Source organism: Hypanus sabinus, chromosome 10, assembly GCF_030144855.1.
Source record: "Hypanus sabinus isolate sHypSab1 chromosome 10, sHypSab1.hap1, whole genome shotgun sequence".
Classification (NCBI taxonomy): Eukaryota; Metazoa; Chordata; class Chondrichthyes; order Myliobatiformes; family Dasyatidae; genus Hypanus; species Hypanus sabinus.
Window position 1 is genome coordinate 41246223 of NC_082715.1, and position 14067 is coordinate 41260289.

Genomic DNA, 14067 nt, shown 5'->3' on the forward strand with positions numbered 1-14067 from the left:
AAATTTGCAAATGGGAGAAGGTGATTCATGCTTTGCCACTGATTATATGGAGTTTGGTACGTGGTAGATCACTTAACATTTTCACCCAATGTACAGACATTCCGTTATCACATAGAGCCAATCAGATGAAAGTCAACATATGGTCAGTCATAGTTGATAATGCAGTCATTGTGCTTTGTAGGCCCTGCCTCCACCAGGAACTTACCGTGAAAGTAGAATGTGCTGTATCAAGAAGAGACTGACTGTCTCCACTTCTGCATTTGTCATCAGTGACCTTAGCGGTCTTTGATGCTTTATGTGTAGATAGGGTATCTACAATCTCAATTCTGAATACTCACTGACACAGAAATAATTCCCTCTACTCCTTATTATTGCATTCCATTGTACCTAACTGTCTTCACATCTTTCAGTCATCTCTGGTTCACCACCCCACCAGACTTATTTTTATCTATTGTTCTGCTTGTTTTCCTAAAACCCTCACACAGGGAAGCTGTTACTGGGAGATTTATGTCATCGTTCAAAGCAGATCTCCTCCTCAACGTTTTATACTCTTTAAACCTGAGGTCAACAGTGATGATAAGCTATAGTGTCAGTAGTTATAATCACCTACCTAGGTTTAACATTCTGAGTATAGACTGGTAACTTCAAATAGTACGTCTTAACTAGCAGAATCCCTTTGAAAATTCAAATACTAGTTGCAGGTCTGAAAGCTTCTGATCACAAACTCCAAACACCGAAAATATTCCTACAGAAGGATGGCTCCCTGAATGTACAACTGACTAGAATATTAATTAACAGTACAGACCTTCCTGAAATTTGCATTAAATGGACAATATTAATTAACGGCCAATAGACACATTGTCTTCTCTGATTTATGCATACAGAAATTAGAAATTAGCCATGTTTGTTACTTACCTTTATATCTTTATTATTATTTCTTTTATTCAAATAATCTCTAAAATAATCTTAATTAATTATGGATTTGTGGCATTTCCAAAGAAAAACAAACTCTTCTGTTTGAGGACACTCCCTATTCTGTAATATTCATTGGAGATATTTTATGTAGAAGTTTGCTAAACGTGCAAAGGCTTGAATTTATGTTGTATGTTAATTCTCATTTTTGCCTTGATTATATTTAGGTCCTGGTTTTATTTCAGTGTGAAGGGGGGAATTCCAAGTAAAGTCATAAAAATCAATATTATGAATATGAACAAACAAAGTAAATTGTACTCCCAAGGAATGGCACCATTTGTTAGGACCTTGCCTGGAAGACCACGTTGGGAACGTGTGCGAGATCGACCAACATATGAGGTATGGAAACTGAAATTAGAAATATTGCATGGATTTGTTTTTAAGTCAAGGGTAGACTTGAAATCTGTAAGTAAAGGACAAATGGCTGAATTCTTTAATTTTTCAGTTAAATTGAACCACATATAGAGATTCTACATGAATAACCATGGTCAAAAGGCGCATAAGAAATGGGGGCAATTTTGCCCAATTTGCCTATCATGTCTTCACTTTCAAGCACTCAAGGCTCATTTTTTTTTAAACCTCATTCTTCTGTGTTGTTCCTATAACCCATAACCTCCACCCCTTACCAATCAAGAATCTATCAGCCTCTGGCCTACATACATCCATTGACTTAGACTCCATAGCCTTATATAATTGCAAGAAAAAGTTTGTGAACTTCTGCAGTTACATGTTTTTCTGCATTAATTACTCATAAAATGTGGTCTCTTCTTCATCTAAGACACAATAATGGACAAACACAATCTGCCTTAACTAATAACACACTAAGAAGTATGTGAACCGTTGGGGTAAAGCCTTCTATAAAAGGTATTTGGAGTCAGGTGTTCCAATCGACGAGATTGGAGGTGTGAGTTGTAGAAGTGCACTGCCCTAAAAAAAAAGACACAGTCATGTTACTGACAGAGCCTGCTCTTCTCAAGAAAGTTCTGTTTATGTCCACTATACCTCAATCAAAACAACTTTCAGAGGACCTTAGAAGAAGAATTATAGAGCTGCATGAAGCTGGAAAAAAAGGCTACAAAAGCATTTCTAAAGACCTGAGAGTTAAATCAGTCCATAGTAAGAGAAACTGTCTACAAATGGAGGAAACATAGTACTGTCTACGTGGAGGAAAAAGTACAGTTGAAGTTTTGGGCTGAGGACCTTTCGCAGGACTGGAGGGGAAAAAAAGGTGAGTAGATTTAAAAGGTAGGGGAGGGGAGAGAGAAACACAAGGTGATAAGTGAAACTGGGAGGGGGATGGATGAAGTAAAGAGTTAGGAAGATTGGTGAAGGAAATACAGGGCTAGAGAAGGGAGATCCCACTTCTTCTGTCTCCAGCCTAATGGCATGAACGTCAATTTCTCAAACTTCGGGTAATGGCCTTGCCCCCTTTAACATTCCCCATCCCCTTCTCTCTCTCCATTTATCTCCTTGCCTGCTCATTGCCTCCCTATGATGGTCCTCCCCCTTTTTCTCTCTTCTATGGCCTTCTGTTCTCTCCTATCACATTCCCCTTTCTCCAGCCCTGTATCTCTTTCACCAATCAACTTCTCAACTCTTTACTTCATCCCTGCCCCTCCTGGTTTTACCTATCACTTTGTGTTTCTCTCTCCCCTCCCCCCCTTCCAAAACCTACTCCTCATCTTTTTTTTTCTCCAGTCCTTCTGAATGGTCTCGCCTGAAATGTTGACTGTACTTTTTTCTATAGATGCTATCTGGCCTGCTGAGTTCCTTCAGCATATTGTGTGTGTTGCTTGGATATCCATCATCTGCAGATTTTCTCTTGTTTGTGATTTGACATACTGTGAATGATTAAACAATGTGTTCAATAAATTCATGAAAAGTACAATTTTTTGTGTTATTAGATTAGGCAGATTGTGTTTATCTATTATTGTTACTTAGATGAAGATCAGATCACATTTTATGTATAAGTAATGCAGAACCAAGTAATTGCAAAGGATTCATAACCTTTTTCTTGCAACTGTATGTCAAGACATTCAACAGATTCACCGCTCTGGCTGAAGAAATTCTTCGACTTCTCACTTCTAAAGGGATGTTCTTTAATTTTGAGGCTGTATGCTTGAATCCTAGAATCTTCTACTAATGGAAACATCCTTTACATGTCTCATCTGTCGAGGATTTTCAGTATTTGTTATGTATCAGTGATAGCATCCCTCATCCTTCTGAACTCCATTGAGTATGGGGATGTTGTCTAGATTAGAAAATAATGTCTTCTGAGGAAAGGTTGAGTGAGCTTGGGCTTTTTTCTTTGAAAGATGAGAGGAGACTTGGCAGAAGTGTTATAAGATGATAAGAGTCACAGATAGTGATATCCAGCTCTTTTTTCCCAAGGTGGCAATGGCAGATACGAGAGGACATAATAATTGTGTGATTGGAGGAAAGTATGGGGGAATGTCAGAAGCAGGTGCTTTATACATAGTGGTAAGTTCATGTATTGCCAGGGGTGGTGGTAGGGGCAGAAACATTAGGGATGTTTAAGAGACTCCTAGGTAGGCACATGGAAGAAAGAAAAATTGAGGGCTGTGTGGGAAGAAAGGGTTGGATTGTTAGAATGTTAGCATGACGTTGTAGAGTGAAGGGCCTGTACTGTGCTGTGCTGTTCGGTGTTCCAAAAATTAAAAGAAAATTAGTAGGTATTCCAATTTTGAACAAAATTTTTTAGTCTCTCTAAAAAATTTTAGAGAGACTAAAAAATTCTCTGCAGCCCAAACAAAATTGGGAAATTCACCGTTTTGTAGTTCCAAAATATTCAAAGCTTTAACAAATGGCAAAAGGAATTTATTTTCTGTCAGCCTATATTGTATTTTATGTTGTATGTTTATTATTGGTTACAGTAATTTGTCACATTGGTTGGGTGTCGTAGAAGTAAATGAGTATAGTTAAGTATTGTGCTTTGTCCTATTTAGTTTGCTTTAGTTGTGAGTGAGAGGTAGCCAGGGACAGGATTGATATATTTTTGTTGACTGCTAATTTGAATGCTAAGTGCTCTTATTTTGCCATATAGCTAATTTATTTTAGTTTTTTATCGCTATATAAAATAGTTCAATTTTGCTGCTTTCATAATAAAGAATCGAATATACTTTTTGTCTTGGAACTCAGTTATTTGGAAGCATGTCATACAGTGTTGAGTCCTTTGCTCAGTCTCTCAGTGGTTTTGATTTATCTTAAAGTAACTGCTACATTTTGTCAACAAAAATAGTTATACCAAATGAACTCCAGTCTATGGCAAAAGATTGCCTTGGACTTGTTGGTGAAACTGGAACAGCTTGCAGTAGGAATATCTGCAAACTTGTGTTGATTTATGCTGTGTATTTATTGTTTGAACACAGTTTTGAAAGGTCAGTGCCGTGTATCCATTGTGGACCATCGTTCAATTGTTTGGTGTTTACCTGAGGGTGCATCACTTTGTTTTGTTGAATTGCTGACATATTGTTCTGGTTGTCGACATTTGAATTGAATGCTGTTTGGTCTGGTTTAAGAGCTGTGGATGCATGGACACTTTGTTTGTTGCCTACATTATTGAGCAGAATATTGCTGGTGCATTTGTGAATGTGCTTTGGGTGAACAAAGAGTTAATTGTGAGTTGAGCAATAAGGAGAAAGTAATGTGAGTGAATTGAAGCATGGAACTGATGTCAGTGATTCTGAAATCAGGGCGGTAAAAGAGAAATTATACTTGCTGCTAAAGCTTTTGCAGATGGAGTTGAAAGTCTTCAAAAGAAGTATAAAACAAATGTGAACAAAATTAAAGGTTTAATACCATCCATTAAGAATCTTATGGAAAATAAGGAAAATCCCTTACAAGTATAATCTCGTCTTGAGGACTTGACTGAGCTCTGTGAAGTTGTTGCTAAGCAACATCACATGCTAATTCCATATCTTCTCAAGGATAAACAAGAGGAACAGAATTAATATCTCTCAAGCTTTGACAGCTGTAGCAATGTAGAGGTTATAAAATGATGGTTGACCCAAACATGTTGTAGTGAAGGTCATGTTGCTTCTCTCACCTTCCAATAGATGATGCTTCTCAAATTCCATGGCATGTTTTGACTGCACACATAGTAGGTGACCCTAAAGATGATGTGAAATCAAATGTCATTTGTCAGCACTTGAAGCTCTACCGCAGGAAGAAAATTTCTGAAAACATCCTCTTCGCATTAAAACAGAGGATGATTTAGCTGCATTGATAGCACGTCAACAATTGAAGGACAAATATGCTGGAAGAGCAAGAGCTGCTCCTCTTGGAACAACTACAGAAAAGGCAGGAACAGTTTAAGTTGTAGGAAGAAATTGCTGCACATATGGCTAAAGTTAACGTGCTAAGGTCTTCATGTGTGGTGAGTACTAAAGTGCTTTAGCAAGACAGTCCTGTGGTATGAGTTCCTTTATTGAAAAGGTACAGAGAAAAACAAAAACAGCCAATGTCAGTGTTGATTTGTTTGTTCATCAATTATTTGGAATGCGTGAACAAGTGTAGGTTGTTTATTTTCAGCCTGCACTGAAAAGGCACTGTCAACATGCATCATATACAACAACTCAAAGTGCTCATGGGGACATCTGGAAACGCTTTCATTACAGATGATGGAGGTCAAAATATATTGTTGATATTATGAGTTGGCAAAATGCATTCATGAAGGCCTTTGAACATGCTGTTGAAGACAAAACTGACAAATATAGTGACTCACCACTTCTTTGAACAATACACTTGGGGCCTAGTTAGAAGTTGTCAGCCTGTTGACCCGAAGAAAGAATATGTCAAGGCTAAGGCTTTACTACAGGAACATTTTGGTATTGAACAGATAATTGTACCTGCCTACATGCAAAAGGCTCTTTCTTGGGTACCTATTAAATCTGTATGCGTGAAAGTTCTTCAAGAATACAAACTCTTCCTTAGAGTTTGTTAAAGTGCTAAGGAAGTGCATTATATATGTGAGCTGGACAGGCCAGGCAATATGTCATTTGCCATAAAGAAATTGCCCTATATGGTTAGAGATAAATGGAGAACAGTGGTCTGTAACCTGCAAGAAAGGCAAAACTGTAATACTACTTTTGCTGACATTGTTGATTTTATTGAAAGGCAGGTAAATATTGCAACAGACTCAGTATTTGGGAATATACAGGATGCTCCATCACTTGCAGTAAGCAAAGGTGTGAACAAATTTATGTCACAACTTTATTCTAAGGCTAAGAGAGAAGCAGCTCTGCCACTACCTTGACCACTAAAAAGTAAATCTAAAACTGAATCTGGAACTAATTCAAGAGAAATGGTCTTGTCAGCCAAATGTATTTGTCTGTTCTGCAAGGGTGAACAGCTTTCAGCTGGAGAATGGAGCTCATAGTGAAGAGATCACCTTCCTAGTGGAAAATGGTGTCCACTGTACCTGTTTGTATACAGGACACATCAGCAAGGATTGCAGACAGTGTCTTTCACGCAAGTTATGCAGTAGCAAGCATCCTAGCATACTTCATATTCACTCTGATGAAAAGGGTGCAGAATCAAAACAAGCCAGGAAAGTTTCAAACACAGCAGTGAATAGTGCCTTGGTATCCAATGGTCTTACAAGGGTTGGTGATCATGATTGTAAACTTACCGTAGTTCCTGTACAGGTGGAGTCTAAGAAGGGTAACAAGGCAGTGGTTACTTGTGCTTTCCTAGATCAAAGAAGTACTGTAGTTCTGCCCGGTGGGCCTCATGAACAAGCTCAGCCTCAAAGGAAAAAGTATACGCATTCTTTTATGTACCATGGGTCAAAGGAGGTCATGAGTAGCTACGTTATTTCAGGATTGGATGTTGCTGCCTTTAGATGGTGAAAATTACTGTGAACTATCAGACATCTATACACGGAGTAGGTGCCTGTCCACGAAGGGAACTTTCCACATCAGAGAGATCTCCAGGGATGGTCTCACCTAATATATGTCCATTTACCAGAGATTGATTCAGAAATTGAGCTGTTGATAAGGATGAATGTGCATAAAACATCGGAGCTGTTGTAATTGATTTGCAGCGTTAATAAGAGATCTTATGCAATCAGAACAATGTTGGGTTGGACTGTGAATGAAAAGGAAACATGGTGATGGGAGAGGCTGCACGGCCAGAGCTGACAATTAACAGAAACTGAGTTTTTGAACTTGGATGAGCTTTGGCAGTGACAATTCACAGCAAACTTCCCTGAATGCAGTCAGGATTAACAATCTGGTTTTTAAAGAGAAGACCACAAGTTCATGGAGCTGGTTACAAATACTGCAAGACACGTGGTTAGCTGCTATCAAGTCAGTTAACCTTTGAGAAAGAAAGGGGTTAACATGCTAAATAACAGGAATATTGCAGAACAGAATGCTCTTAATCTAAGGAAGAGGTTTAAGAAGGACTTGTAATTTCACATTGATTACACAGCTTTCATGAAGGATGTCATTTATAAAGGTTATGCTGAAAGAGTGGCTGCAGAGTGCAGTGGTGCTAGAGAGTTTTTGAGCCCTGTAGAATTTTTGTGTTATTTATTTAATTGGGTTCTCTTTTTATCTAGTTTTAGGACTTGCGTGAAGATCTAGTATGCAGAAAAAGAGAAAATTCTACAGGGTTCACAAACTTTCTGGTACCTCTGTATATGGAATGGCATGATGGACAGATCAGGTATATGCCACATCATGATGTTTATTATTCCAGAAAAGGAAAAGTTGGTGTTGTGTTTGATTGTGGAGCGACTTTTCAAGGAATATCACTTAATACTCCGCTCTTACAGGGACTTGATCTTACTAGCTTACTGGAGTCATAATGAGATTCAGAAAAAAACCGGTGTTGATCATGGGAGGTACTGAATTAATGTTTCATCAGGTTAAAGTCCTTGCAGAAGATGCAGTTTTGCTGAGGTTTCTGTGGTGGCCTGATGATATGCTCAGCGAAGACATGATGGACATTAGTATCGTAGCATATCTCTTTGGATCAACGTCATCACTGAGCTGTGCCAACTTCACACTTAGAAATGTGCTGAAGACAATGAAGAACAGTTCAGCTGTGAGACAGTGGATAAGATTTTGCATTGCTTCTATGTTGTGTACCCTGTGTCAGTGTCCTCTGAAGAAGTCTCTATCATGACCTTGTATACATGTGTGCTAAAGATGGATCAACAACAGTCATAGTGTGCTAGCTGTGATACCATAAGTGCAAGGAATGAAAGATATGACAGAGACCTGCAAATAGTCTCACCCGAAACATCAACTGTACTTTTTTCCTCTAGATGCTGCCTGGCCTGCTGAGTTCCTCCAGCATTTTTGTATGTTATTTGGATCTCCAGCATCTACAGATTTTCTCCTGTTAAGGATATGACAAATTTGGATTTGGATCATGATATACCTTCAGTGGAGAGTGTATTGTGTGTACAAAGGTGCATTCAGTCTGATGCTTACACATTTAAGATCACCATCCAAGACAGACCATCTCCAGAAAGGGGGATCCTCTCCCCAGTTAGTTCCATCTATAATTCTTTTGGAATCTTGAGCCTGATGGTGCTATCTGCTGAAAGATGATACATAAGAAAGAGTTTGGCTGGGCTGACACTATACCAACATCAGTTGCTCATGAGTGGACGAGCTGCCTGGAAGAGCTCTGGCAGTTGGAAGACTTCATGTTTGTTTGTTTGAAGCCCTGGATTTTGGAGAAGTGACTGCTACACAGTTACATCACTTCATAGATGCAAGTGAAAATGGCTATGGAGCAGTGACCTATCTATTGTTGCACAACACGAGCTCTCAGGTGCACAGTGCTTTTATTATGGGGAAAACCTAGGGTGTCTCTGTTGAAGTAGTTTCCATCCCTTGTAGGGAGCTCACTGCTGTTACGATGGCAAGACGTATGGACACATTGTGGAAGAAGGAGCTGAGCTTGCAGCTTAATGACTCAGTTTTTTCTTTTGACTGAAAGTACTTCTGTGCTGAAGTACGTTAAGAATAAAACTTAGTTTCTGAACCTTTGCAAACAATTTCATAAATTCTTAAGGTCTCACAGAAATCTCTATCAGGGTATATAAACACTCCAAGCAACTGGGCAGATGTGGCCTATGGAGGGTTGAGAATGAAACATGGGTCTTATGACCTCAGTATCTTCTGCAGCCTGTAAGGAAATAGCCTGTGAATCCTGATTGTTCTGGAGAACTGTTAGATGATCTGGAAGTCAAGAAGAATGTTACAATGTGTGCCTGCAGACTGAAGAGGAGGTGGACGCAGTAAGATGTATAATCCATCACTTCTCGTCTTGGATCCATTTGTGGAAGACAGTGGTCTGGATTATTAGATTTAAGAACCTGCTCTTGTTTCTTAGTTGAAAGAGGAAGCAATTGAGCATCACTCTTGCTTATTCTGACCAGGATGAAGAACATCAACAATATTATTATTGCTCTCTGTGGAAGAGCACAGAAAGGCTGAAATGGGGATTACTGGGTTTTGCCACAGAAGGTGATTTCCAGATGAATTCTCATGTTTGCAAAGGGGAGAATTTAAGCTCAATCTAGTACTTAAAGATGGTATCTTGAGAGTTGGAGAACAGCTTAGTGGGGCAGCCTTGCCTAAAAAGTCAAACATCCTGTTATATTGGCAAAGGATCTCCAAATCTCAGACATCATTCTGAGGCATTTGCATCTATAGGTAGAACTTGGTGGCCATAACCACATGTTGTTCATGTTGCACCAAAAATACTAGATTCCCAGTGCTGGCACCGGGAAGAATTCTTTCTAAGTGTGTTATTTGTCGAGAGTTGCACACAGCTTCAGGATGCCAGCCCCTGCCAGATCTATCTCTAGACAGGGTCTCTCCAGATGAACCTCTGTATACACATGTAGGAGTGGACTACTTTGGACCTTTGAAATGAAGAGCAGAAGGGTATAGTAAAGAAGTATGGGGTCATATTTACCTGTCTATCTATATGAGCTGTTCACATTGAAGTGACATCATCTTTAAACACTGATTTCTTTGTTATTGCATTTTGATGCTTTATAGCAAGATGAGGTCAAGTCCTTGAACTGTGCTGAGGTAATGCAACAAACTTTGTTGGAGTTGAGCATGAGATGAATCAGAATCAGATCTAATATCAACAGCTGATGTCATGAAATTAGTTAACTTTATAGCAGTAGTACAATGAAAAACAATGAGGAAAGAAGTTACATCAAGCATATATATGTCTATTAAATAGTTAAGTTAAAATGAGTAGTGCAAAATTACAAAAAAAGCAATGAAGTAGTGTTCATGGGTTCAATGTCTATTTAGGAATAGTATGGCTTGGGTGGTGGGTATCCTTATTGATAGACGTTACCTTCATAAGACTCTGCTCCTTGATGATGTCTTGGATACTATGGATGCTGGTACCCATGATAGAGCTGACTAATCTTACAAGTTTCTGCAACTTATTTCGATCTTGTGCAGTAGCCCACCCACCCCCCCACCCCCGAACCTTCAATACCAGATGGTGATGCAACCAGTCAGAATGCTCTCCACAGTACATTTGCAGAAGTTTTTGAGTGTTTTGATGAGTGTTCTTATAAAATATAGGCACTGTCCTGCCTTTTTTTATAGCTGCGTTGATATGTTAAGACCAGATTAGAACCTCAGAGATATTAACACCCAAGAACTTGAAATTGCTCACACTCTCCACTTCTGATCCCTTCTGAGCATTGTTTTGTGTTTGTGCTCTCAGGATGAGGCTTTTCATTCCAGGACGAAGGAGATGTCTTCCTTTTTTAAACAAAAGGGCCTCCCTTCGTCCACCATCAACTCTGTTCTCAAACACATCTCTCCCATTTCCCGCATATCTGCCCTCACCCCATCCACCCGCCACCTCACTCGGGATAGGGTTCCCCTTGTCCTTACCTATCACCCCACCAGCCTCCAGGTCCAACGTATAATTCTCCGTAACTTCTGCCACCTCCAACAGGATCCCACTACCGAACACATTTTTCCCTCCCCCCCACTTCTGCTTTTTGCAGGGATCGCTCCCTACGCGACTCCCTTGTCCGCTCGTTACCCACCCCCCCATCCCTTCCCACTTATCCTTGTAAACGGAACAAGTGCTACACCTGCCCTTACACTTCCTCCCTTACCACCATTCAGGGCCCCAGACAGTCTTTCCAGGTGAGGCAACACTTCACCTGTGAATCGGCTGGTGTGGTATACTGTGTCCGGTGCTCCCGGTGTGGCCTTTTATATATTGGTGAGACCTGACGCAGACTGGGAGTCCGTTTCGCTGAACACCTATGCTCGGTCCCCCAGAAAAAGCAGGATCTCCCAGTGGCCACACATTTTAATTCCATGTCCCATTCCCATTCTGATATGTCTATCCATGGCCTCCTCTATTGTCAAAATGAATCAAAACTCAGGTTGGAGGAACAACACCTTATATACCGGCTGGGTAGCCTCCAACCTGATGGCATGAACATTGACTTCTCTAACTTCCGTTAATGCCCCTCCTCTCCTTCTTACCCCATCCCTGATATATTTAGTTGTTTGCCTGTTCTCCATCTCCCTCTGGTGCTCCCCTACCTCCTTTCTTTCTCCCAAGGCCTCCCGTTCCATGATCCTTTCCCTTCTCCAGCTCTGTATCACTTTCGCCAATCACCTTTCCAGCTCTTAGCTTCATCCCGCCCCCTCCAGTCTTCTCCTATCATTTTGCATTTCCCCCTCCCCCCACTACTTTCAAATCTCTTACTATCTTTCCTTTCGGTTAGTCCTGATGAAGGGTCTTGGCCCGAAACGTTGACAGTGCTTCTCCCTATAGATGCTGCCTGGCCTGCTGTGTTCCACCAGCATTTTTTGTGTATTGTGTTTCCTTGTCCTGCCCTTCCTGAGATCTACAATTATGGTCTCGCTGGTGTTGAGTGCAAGTTTGATGCTGAGTCACTACTCAACTAACTGGTATGCCCTTTCTCACAATCTGAAATTCTGCCAGCAATGGTTGTCTCATCAGCAAATTTATAGGTGCTGTTTGAGCTATGCTTAGCTACACAGTAATGGCTGTAGAGAGAGTAGAGCAGTGAGTGAAGCGCGCCTCCTTGTGGAGTGCCAGTGTTAATTGTCAACGAGATGGAGATGTTGAGAGAAGCCACTGAGAAGTGGAACCATTCATGGATCAGTGATGCCCTCCTTCAGAAAGGAATTAAGTGGATTTTTAACCCCCTGGCTTGTTCACATCACAGGTTGATCAGTCATGTGGGAATGGTTCTCTGTTTCCCTCATGAAGGTACAGAACCTTGATGAAGAAGTTTTCCACACAGTCCTTCATGAAGTAAAGGCTTATCAATGGCCATCCAATTACTAAGGATTGATTAGTGTTTCCCAGTGATTTGGAAGCATTAACTCTCACCTTCTGTTGCTTCTGAAGACCTAAAGAATTTCCAAAAGGAGGAAATTTATGCTTGTTAATGATGGAAGCAGGTCCAATACATGTCAAACTTGTTTTGGAAATGGTGGGTCAAGAACTACTTACCACAGTTACAGGAACATCAGAAATGGTCATGTATAAAGGGCAATTTCCTCCCAAGAGACTTATTTTAGTTGATCAGACAGTACCTCACAATTCATGGATCATCAGAATAATCATTCAGGTCTTTCCAAAAAGAAGAGGATGTGTACGACAGGTGTGCATCAAGACCAAGACCAGCTGTCTGGACGGGCCTAAGACCAAGATCTGTCTTCTACAGGAGGCAGAGATTTGAGGAGCTTCAGCTCTCACCGTCTGGTATTAGGGGGTGGAGGGGCCGAAAGAAGGCAGGGGACAACTGCTAGGATCAAAAGAAGCTACAGAAAGTTATAGAAATTAGCTCCATCTTGGGTACTAGCCTCAATAGTATCCAGGACGTCTGCAGGAAGTGGTGATTTAGAAAGGTGGCGTCCACCATTAAGGACCCCCATCATCTAGGACATGCCCTCTTCTCATTGTTACCAGCAGGAAGGAGGTCTGGAAGCCTGAAGGCACACACTAAGCAATTCAGGAACAGCTTCTTTCCCTCTGCCATCTGATTCCTAAATGGACATTGAACCCATGAACACTAACTCATTTTATTATTTCTGTTTCTGCACTAATTTTAAAATTTAGCTGTGTGTATATATATATTTTTTTTTGTTTCACTTACGTTTTTCTATATTATAATATATTGGACTGTACTGCTGCTGCTAAGTTAACAAATCTCATGACAGTGATATTAAATCTGATTCTAGAAGCTTCATGACTTTTAATTGACTTACTTACTGGTGGTAAAGATCACTCTATATTGGACTAAATGCTGGTAACCTCAGACCTAGATACCTGTTACATGACTTGACCTGAAGAAGAGAAAAAAAAGATTATTTGCATCAATGTTAAGGTGTTTATCCTTGAAAATTTCATTTCTTCTATTTTTGTTGTGTGTAGTTGTAATTATTAGTGTGTAATATTTAGCGCTAGTAAGTAGGAGCCATGTATCTAATTCTGTCTGTCTGTATTGTACTTTGTGTTGTGCATTTATTATGGGTTATGGTAACTTGTCATGAGGGTCAGGATGCTGGCTTTGAACCCCAAACTCCTACACTTCAAGTTGGAATAGTGTCATGCTAACTGCTGCAATACTGTAGTGCCTGGTGGAAGATATGAAGACGGGGCTGTGATTTTGTGTGGCGTTTGAAAACTGGAATGAGATTTTTAAATTTGAGGTATTCAACTTAGCAAATAGGTCACCAACTGCATGGTAGATTAAATGTTTAGATGGGGCAAGAAAATAGGTAACTCCAGGTTGATGGATTGAATCCATTAATTGATGCCTCAAAATAGTCAAGTTTGTGATCTTGACAAAGTTTGAACAAGAAAGGAGCTGTCGCAGGAGTGAAGCTGGATAGTGTTAGAGTTTGAAGTGGACATTCTTGGTAAATATAGAGGTAGTATATTTATGAAAAATAGGAAATGGCCCAGGTGATTCCCAAAGGACACTGTGAATTAACAGGAGAGAAAATATTGCAGGTAATTCATTGGCTGTTCTTGAACAGATGGGAATAAAAGTTTGCTAAGTGTCTTTTTTAAATG

General features: G+C 40.1%; 1 protein-coding gene across 9 annotated transcripts in view; it reads left to right on the plus strand.

Moving 5' to 3' along the window:
* agbl5 (AGBL carboxypeptidase 5) overlaps positions 1 to 14067 on the plus strand; it is a 129099-nt gene that overhangs the window by 15190 nt on the left and 99842 nt on the right. For all 9 annotated transcript variants that reach the window (XM_059981740.1, XM_059981743.1, XM_059981745.1 and 6 more), the window contains exon 3: positions 1140 to 1311. In XM_059981740.1, coding sequence (XP_059837723.1) covers positions 1140 to 1311 — 172 coding nt within the window. The remainder of the gene's footprint in view (positions 1 to 1139; positions 1312 to 14067) is intronic.